The 9,430-nt window shown below is 35.5% G+C and overlaps 1 protein-coding gene across 1 annotated transcript in view; it reads right to left on the bottom strand.

Moving 5' to 3' along the window:
- Positions 1 to 942: 942 nt before the first annotated feature.
- Positions 943 to 9,430, bottom strand: part of LOC150077675 (uncharacterized) — a 60,956-nt gene continuing 52,468 nt past the window's right edge. Inside the window, exon 2 of the mRNA XM_090385201.1 lies at positions 943 to 1,223. Within this exon, the coding sequence (XP_090241327.1) occupies positions 943 to 1,223 (281 nt within the window). The remainder of the gene's footprint in view (positions 1,224 to 9,430) is intronic.

Raw genomic sequence — 9,430 nt, 5'->3', positions numbered from 1 at the left:
TAAGTTAAATTAAAAAGATTGTGAAGTGTAAAGATTATGAAATATTGTGTCAATAATTAGCTAACTAACAAGATCTAATCACTGAAAACCATTTTGACAAAAAAGTGACAAATACCCTTATCTGCATTGGCAACCCAAATTAGAACTGAATGCAGAGTGATCATAATAAGAAGATAGCATTGCTTTGAGACACACCCAGTAATCTTTTAGCTGAAGTGAATTAATCGGTAAGAGTTGGAAGGATTCCCCCCCCCCCCGAACCTCTTGACATTTCAGAGACAGACAGATCTAATTCAGGACAAACAGTATTCAATGAACTGCAAACAAACCTAATTTTTGTCTTGCTCAGAGATTTAACTACACCGACAGAGCATTTCAAGCAGTTTTAACAAAATAATCAGTTTCTGAAGATAAACAGGGCAAGTGTTAACAAGAATAAAGAAACAGCTTGCACTATACTTTCGTGACCAACTCAGAAGACCAATTTGAGTTGGTCACAAAAGCATATTGTAAACAGGTACATTGGATATAGTATACTGGCCCTGTGGGGTTGGATGGTTGATGTCATTTCCCGGAGAGCTTCCTATTTCAAGGACTGGATGCTAGCATAGGATGTGGGAATGCTGTAGGTTTTTGCTGCCAATTGCCAGGATGATGAGCTGGTCTTTTGGTTTATCTTTCTTCTCCAGAGGATTTCTAAAAGTGTTGATAATTTTGCCGATAATCCAATCTATGAGAACTGAAGGGCATTGGTTCTTTGTGGCTATTGCCTTTGTTTGTGATTTACTCTTGGGGATATTCAGGTTGGCTGTAAATTATTAATTCTCCATTGACGTGTCTTGATGTAGCTGTCTTGGTTGGGAAGTGGTGCAAGGATTTGGAATTCTGTATACAGAACTTCAAATCCTCGTACCAAAAAACTGAATACAGTATACAGAAAGTTCACAGACACAGGATGCATTCTGTGTCTGTGCTTTCTGTATACATCTTGTTCATTTCATCTGAGTTTCTGGTGAGAAGTGTGTCCAGAAATGGTGACTGGTTGTTTTCTTCCATTCCCATTTCAAAATCTGATTTTTGTGGTTGAAGTTGTTGAGGCTTCAGTAGACTGTTGGAGAGATGGCCTTTGCTATGGTTCCACACGAGGAGGATGTCATCAGTATGCCCCATCCTTATCTTTGGTTTGATTGGTTGAGGAGGTCTCTTCCAGGTGACTGATATGGCTGTAAATGCACATATATATATATATATATATATATATATAGAGCTAATACTGAATTGTTCTTACTCTTCTTGCTCTCTCTACAGATTCAGATGTTAAAATCTAAATGAAATTATGCTAGTGTAATAAATCTGATTACTGCACTAGCATACATTAAGCACAATGTATTAAAGTAAGATGTATTGAAAAGGATAACTACTGACAAGTAGTTATCCCTTTCAGTGAATGCCCCTTTCAAAAGGGGCATTCATTTTTACAGGGTGGGGAGTATATAGTCTTTGGCACTGAGTTCCATTCATTAGGATCACTAGATAATTTTCATAATATATATCTTAAAGGAAATGTTTTTTTTTTAATGTTTAAAGAATTGCTTCCTTAAACGTTTGTTCAAGGTATCAACCATGATGACATGAGCACTGAAGAACTTGTGGATTATTGTATACTAGTAATATAGTTTTTCTGTTACTTTACAGTATTTCCACTGACTTATTTTGTTTATTTTATGAGTATACTTGTAATTAATGCAATATTTTTAATTGTTTTCTTTTTAATCATTGTTTTACATCATAAATGAGTGCATGTAAAACTTCATTATTGTATATTACCCACTGGTTATAATTTTCTGATTAGAAACAAAAATGCAAAACCTTTTGATATAAATATTTACTACTGCAAGTTATGCTTATAAATGCCAAGGACGCAAGTGTTAAAACTTGCCTTCTAGTTCTTCGTGGAATGAAATTTTGCACATTTGATTGAAATCTTGCTCCTTTTGCAAAACTTCCTCTTCAGAATGGAACTTAACATCTGACACTTAGTAGTAGCTAAAGAACAGATATATCCACGATAATGTTAACGTCAAGTAATATGTACAGTACAGCTCAAATACACTTTAAATGCATCTCATAAAAGTCTGAAGCAGCAGTTGGATGAAATGAAGTGATCATTGGTAATTAAATATGATAGTTGATTGATTTGTATGTAAGTCACATTGACCATATGGATTATACTAATAGTAGTAAACTTCGGTCATTCATTTTGGCAAAGAAAGCAACAGTTTTTAAAATTCCTGTATATACTTGATAATGAAACATTTTCCTGCCAAATTACTGCTAATGCAATCTGTAGTCTACCAGTTCTGTATTTTTAAGTAAAATTTAAATTTTCTTTTAAAAAATGTCTAAAAATTAAATGTATAATAGAAGGACATGACTACTCAAAAGATTTTTTTTTTTTTTTTCCAATATTGATATATTAGCTTCCAAAGTAGAGTGGCCAGATTTAAAAAAAAAAAAAAATTAGCACAAAAGAAGCTTCTATTATGTGTTTTATCAATGAAAATCAGTAACTTTTTATGATATTACTTTTGTTTTTGTCTCTGTTTTTTGTCAGTAGTTTGACAATAAAATTTGCAATTGTTTTCATTATTTCATTGGCATAAATCTAAGGCAACAAAGGCCCAATATATCCTATGTTTTAATGAAATTTTAAAATTGCAAGAGTTACCTCAATCTCTTCATAGGGGCGCCTCCGTAGCCAGGTGGGAAGGAGAAGCAGTGCGTAGCACATGCTTCTTGATTAGACCGGGGTTCGAGCCCGTCACCACCAAATACGGAGTATGCGGAAAGGTCAAGGAATGACCACCGCATATCCCGGAGCAATATGGCCTTAGTTGCTAATGCTCCTAAAAACCAAATAACAAACTAACATAACAATCTTCATAGGGTGACTTCTATACACAACTCTTCTAAAGCAACTTATTTAAACATTATTTGAAAATTATTTAAAATACATAACTTCATTAAAATTCAATTAAATGTGTTCAGTCCTCTTAATCCATGAATGATCAGACATCCCTGGGGCGATGTGTCCCACCTGGAGTGCCATATGTTGACTGTTTTTTGAAACAGTGTTTTTTTTTTTTTTTCCTTCTTTGCGTCTTTTTCTAGAGAGCTCTATATATTGTGTTGGATTTGTGTTAGAATGCATTTTTGAAGTGTGAAACAGAGGCACCACGATATGTAAGAGAGGTCAAGTGGGAGCATTCCTGCTATGACTTGACTGGCTGCTGTGGAGACCATTCTACATAGTCGATGGGTTACCAGGATGATGCTTCGCTGGATTGAATTCAGTTTCTCTTTGATTTTTGAGTTGGTGGCTCTATGAAACCATGCTCCTGCTGTATAGGTAGCAATAGGTAAAAAAAACTGCTTTGCAATAAAGTGTTAATGTTTTCTTAGAGTCCCCAGTCATACTTAGATTCTGATATCTGCTGTAAATTTCTCTATTTTCTGGCCAAGATGTTGCACATGTTGGTAGAAAGAGAGGCTGTGTGTCAATGGTGACCCCCAGAATCTTACTTTGGGTTACCAGAGGCGGTTGCATTCTGGAGATCTTGATCTAGGGGGCCTTCTGAGAGCGAGCTTAATTTTAAAGATTATCATGTTTGATTTCGCTGGGTTGATTTGCAGCTTATTAATTTTCACTCATCTCTAAGTTTTGTAGGACTTGTGCTCTAAATTTTAATACTGACCGGCAGTATTCAGATACAGTGATGGTGAGGTCATCTGCAAATGCAGTTATCCTGGTGTAATCAAAAGAGTTGGAAAACGAATCATGGAGAACCATGTTCCAGACCAGGGGTCCCAGGACAGAGTCTTGGGGGCAGCCCCTGGAGATGGTCCTCTGTACATGCTGATGTTTACTTTTTACAATCACAAATCTGTCTGCAAAATAGTTTCTGATGAGCCAATATAGTGCAGTGGGGCAGTTGGCGGAGCAAAGTCTTGCCAATGCACTCTCCCACCACACCTTGTCAAAGGCCCCCTCAAAGTCAATGAAAATTGCAAGCTCATATTTGGCATTGGAGGTCTCCAGGTGAAGGACAAGGTCAGTGAAGGTCTCCTCACAGGACCTACTTGGGGTAAATCCGTACTGAGGGTGCTTTCTGTTATTATTCTTGGAATAAGTGGGTAACTCGTAGCGGAATAAGGCACGCCATAATTTTACCCATATTGGTAAGGAGGGCAATCAGTCTATATGACCTAGGATCCGACGGAGGCTTGTTAGGTTTTGGAATCAGCCTGAGAAGAGCAACCTTCCAAACTTTTAAGAACTGTGAACAGTTCAGGCATTTATTGAACACTAATAGTAGGATGGGTGGTCTTAGGCTCTGGAATCTGATTATAAATATATACTCCAATAGGTCCATGCCTGGACACTTTTTAAGGTTAACATTTTTCACCACTGCTTCCAACTTGTGGTGTGCAAATGGCTGTATGGAGGTCATGGTTCTCTTGCCTGATGTGAGTATGCTCTGGGAGACCTTGTGAAGGATCATTGGTAGGGAAGAGTTTGTTCAGTATGGTGTTCACCGTATCGTGCCATCCAGTTGTTTCTCCATCTTCCATTGACACTTCTGAGGAAGTCAGGAGTGGTGATTTTATTCTTAGTTAAAGGATTTCCCAGAGGTCTGTGTTGCCTGTCTCTTTTACAAAATTGGCCCAAGTTGTCATTTTCCTATTTACTATAGCTTTTGTATAGTCATATTTCTTGTTTATGTATATTGCATGAAGCCTGGCAACCTTAGTAGGGAGCAGTCCTGATGTCTCTGGTAGTTCTTTCTTGCTGTGTGTACTTCCTTTCTCTTGTTAATAAGGTCAGTGGTCCACCAAGTGCAGGGTCTTGTGACAAATTTGTTCTTTTTGGCTGACAATAGGTCTGATGGGATGGCCCTCGTGTAATTTAATTTGTCCAAATAATATGGGTATATTATTTGTCCTTGCCTTAAGACTTTAATTGCGCCATGGAAATATAGTCTCTTTTCCTGTAGTCAGTAAGGGATTTGTTATTGTTTGACAAGATCTTTGAATACTGTAATATCGACTTCTTGATGGGTAGTATTGTCTGATATGATATCATTCAGTTTATTTGTGTAGTCTGTTTTAACACCACTACAGTCCACCTTTTGAATTAATAGGTCTTTTTTTCTCCTGTAATTTCCTCAACCTTAATACACCCTTGTGGTGTACGCGTTTAAGACAATATTCTAATTCAACCACTACTTACTTCCTTGGAAGTATGCCTGGGGATAAATTGTAATTTAACCCTTTACCTAAAAGTGCTATCTGATGTACAGATAATTCGTACGATGAAAGATTCATCACCCATTTATCATTCCCGGTGTTCTCAATATACAACGATGGAAACCGTAAATCATGAGAACCTTGTTTGCGTGACTAGTCCCATCCGGTATGTCATCCTGACAATCATAGAGGATTGAACACATTTAATGGAATTTTAACAAAGTTTTATGTATTTTAAATCATTTTCTAATCATGTTTAAATAAGTCACTTTAGGAGAGTTGTGTATAGAAGTCACCCTATGAAGAGATTGAGGTAACTCTTGTAATTTTTAAATTATTTCATTGGGTAAAGCGTCAATTTTTAGTAGTGTAATTTAAAAAATTCTCTTTTCTTATTGTTTTATTACTTTTTTTTTATAGTGATCAAAAAGTGAATACTCAATATTTCCATCATGTTGTTGCTAGTGTTCTTAGCATACTCCTTCTGTATTCCTTAGAACTACTTCCTCTATCCACTGTATACCACTTTCTAGTAAATTACATAGTAGTTCATCATATTTTGAGTGCATTCATACATTCTTTCTTCGTCATCATGCCGTTAGGCATTTATGTCCATTTGTTGTTTTAAATATGTTGATCTTTTTGGATATTGTTAATCAATCTAGGGCTTTATTTGCTCTTTTTTTCTTCCTGCATTCTTCTTATTATCTTTCTTATTTGCTTTCATTATTGTTATGATGTTTGATTTTATTTTCTATTCTTTTGGTTTACTATTCTGTTTGTTGTTAACCCCATTATTCTATTTTGTTTTCAAGCTTTCAATGTCTTGGTGTACTTGAGGTCGTGCTGCTATACAGCACAGTTTGTTTATAAATTGTTAGTTTTGCTTCTCTTGATAAGATTTTTAATAGTTCTGTGCTTTGAAATAGGTCCTGTTTCTGTGTTTAGATCCTGATTTTTGCTGTTTTTAGTTATTTGTTTGTTCCAAGTAGGGTTGTCAGGTTTTCCTAAAAAATTGTCGATAAAATTTGTTTTAAAAAATACAAGAAAATTCATATTTTCTTTTCTATATGTGGTAATATTTCCTCTTGGTAATTAATTTATTATTTATTCCATTTTGTAGGCAGATATAACCTTGGCACCAATTTTATAAATATTTCTCTGTTGGTGCAAAATACAAATTAGAGAATTCTTTTTTTTTTTTTTTTATGAACACCCCAAACACGAGAGGTATTAGAAACTATAGCACTTAGTACCATGCTTGGGTTGGGGGTTAAGAAGATGAAAGAAGATATTTGTTGACATTAGACTTGAACTTCTGTAGACCGTAATTTTCAGGAAATACGTATGAAAGAAGGTTGTATCAGAAAACGGCAGTTGAATGAATAAACGAGGAAGATGAAAAGTTACAGTAAATGGATGTTGGCTGGTGGTGGCATGCATTCGGACTGTTTTGAAAGACAGAGTGGGAATTATAGAAGCCAATTCAGAAGAACAGAGCCCATGGAAGTATCTGTAGAAAAGGCATGCAGCAGAAACAATACATCTATGAGACAGAGGTAGAATCTCTGTTAGAAATGAGTCATTAATTAACCTAACTGCCTTCTTTTGGATGGAATCTAGAAGCCTGAGAGAGAGAGGTTTTTGGGCACCACCCCAGATGTGGGAACAATATTCCATGGTAGGGCAGATTTGCGATTTGTACAGAGTGAACAGCTGTTTGGAAGAAAAGTAACGCTGAGAGCAAAAGAGAAAACCAAGTTTTTTTTTTTTTTTTAGATGCAGAGGAAGCAATATTTATGTGCTAGTGCCAAGAGATTAGAAGTCAGGGTAATCCCCAAAAGAGATATATCGACTTGCTTAGAAATCGTAGTGTCACCAAAGATAAGCATAGGAGCAGAAGAATCCTTTTTGCGAGATATAAGACAAGACTGAGTTTTAGAAGGATTGAAATCAACTAAGTTGTCTTTGCCCCACTGGAGAATTACCTGGAGATCGGCATTTAAAGAATTGGTAGCGGATATTCGAGAAGTTGAAGTTGATTGAGCAGGGCAAATTTTCTCGAACTGGAAAGTGGAATGCAATGTGCTATCATCAGCAAAACTATGGATAGGATTTCCAATCAATCGAAGAAGGTCATTAATATACAAGAGGAAAAGAGTGGGGGAAAGAACTGAACCTTGGGGGGCACCAGCATTAGTGGAGAAGTTAGAAGACAGAGAGCCATCTACCATCACCCTCAGTGAGCAAGCAGAAAGAAAACTGTATAACCAATTACAAAAAACATTTGGCAAACCATAAGATGGAAACTTGTTTAGAAGACCTTTATGCCAAACACGATCGAAAGCCTTTGAGATGTCAAGAGCAACTGTTTGTGTTTGGAATCACCTTTGGAATAAGAAAGTGAAAAAAGGTGGCAAAGAACAGGAGTAAGTTCAGGAGCACAGCTTTTGACGGAAGGCCATAGGAGGTGTTGAGTGGAGCGTGTTGGGAATGAAAGGAGATCTTTTACCAAGATCATTGATACACGAGTTGGAAGATAAAAAATGGCATGCTAGCAGGTCAGCTTTATCCTTGGCTCAAGTGACAACAGATGGTTCTGTTGTCACTTCAGCATAATTTTAAATATAAGTGATTCTTCTAAAACAAATCGACATTCATAGCTGAAAAAGATTACATTGCCTGCAGCAAATATATTGTTCATAGCTCTTTAATATATTATTTAAAAGAATTTTAAAAAAATTTAAAGAAAGTAGTGCAGGACACTTATGCATTTAACCCTGTATAGCTCTCACTAAGCATACTGTTCACTGCTAGGTGGAACTGAAGTAAATCATCAGGCTTACTTGAGACCTTGCTAGGACCATGGACCTTCTCTCTTTTACACCTGTTATGTCTAGTAATTCATATAATTCCATCTTGTCTCCAATTTTTGTGAATTGGGATTTCAGTTCTCAAATTGTATATGTTGCAGTCTTTTTATAAATTGTACTCTTGGACCCCCTCAAGGTTGAGTAATGCTAACCTGGTGATATAATTTTTATTATTATATTGTCTTGATTTTTTTCAATTGTTGACTATTTTGTGGTTGAGCTTTTTTTTTTTTTTTTGTGCAGGGATGTAAAAGGAAAGGTTATTCATGAATGTGAGCAGTGCAATAGCTCTTGAAAATATTCTTTCCATGTTGCTGAGTTTTTCTTTGTTTATTAAGATATTCCAACTTTTATCCTTTGACTTGTTTTTGTACAATATCCATGTTTGTAGGTGTGTTTAATATTTTTGTTGAAACTTGTAATCTGTTACAGGTAGTTTTGCGAATCATGGATCAAGTTTTTGATGTAACCACTCCCCGGCTTATGTAATACTCAACTTACGGAAATTCAACTTTACATAAGTTTTTGCCAGCAAATTTAAAAAAATCGTGGAAATGTATTTTGCATCCCATAGGAATAAATGGAGGTATCGTGAAAATATCATAATGTGAACCCCATAACACATTGTGTTGTGGGTTTTTTTTTTTTTTTTTTTTGTTTGGCAAATTGTTCCAAGATCTCGGAAGTTATTTTTGCTATATAACTAAGCTGTTTATCTCTCTAAAAGGTCATTTTTATGATGGAAATTGCATTACACTTTCATCATTATCATATGTTCCGTTATAAGAATCAGTTTTGAATGCCTTTTTGTGATATTTTTCTGAAACTCATTTCTGGAGGTCACTACCATAAAACAATAAAAACATTTGCACTTTCCAATTTATTGGGCTTTTCTGTTAGCACAATATGTTATAAACAAGTAGTAAACCCAATCTTATTGCATTTGCGATAATACTGATAACTGGAATTCTGTGGGTTTTTACGTTATGGTACAATGAGTTCCCATTCACTGAAATCTTCAATCATATTAAAAAAATAAATTTTCAGAATCTTCTCTTCATTCCTATTTACTTATTACAATGGTGAAGGGAAAGGGACCAACAGAAAGTGCTAGTGCTACCAGTGCTAAGAAACAAAACAAAATTGATTTAGAAATGAAGATGATTAATTTAGAAGTATGAAGCAGGACAAAGTTTGTCATCTATTGAACTGAATTAAGTCTCGTTGTTTCAACAGTGAATACTATTTTA

Source organism: Mastigoproctus giganteus, chromosome 11 (assembly GCF_048544385.1).
Source record: "Mastigoproctus giganteus isolate SK-2022 chromosome 11, ASM4854438v1, whole genome shotgun sequence".
NCBI classification, from domain to species: Eukaryota; Metazoa; Arthropoda; class Arachnida; order Uropygi; family Thelyphonidae; genus Mastigoproctus; species Mastigoproctus giganteus.
Note: the sequence above shows the minus strand (reverse complement) of the source record. Positions and strands in the feature narration are given on the sequence as shown.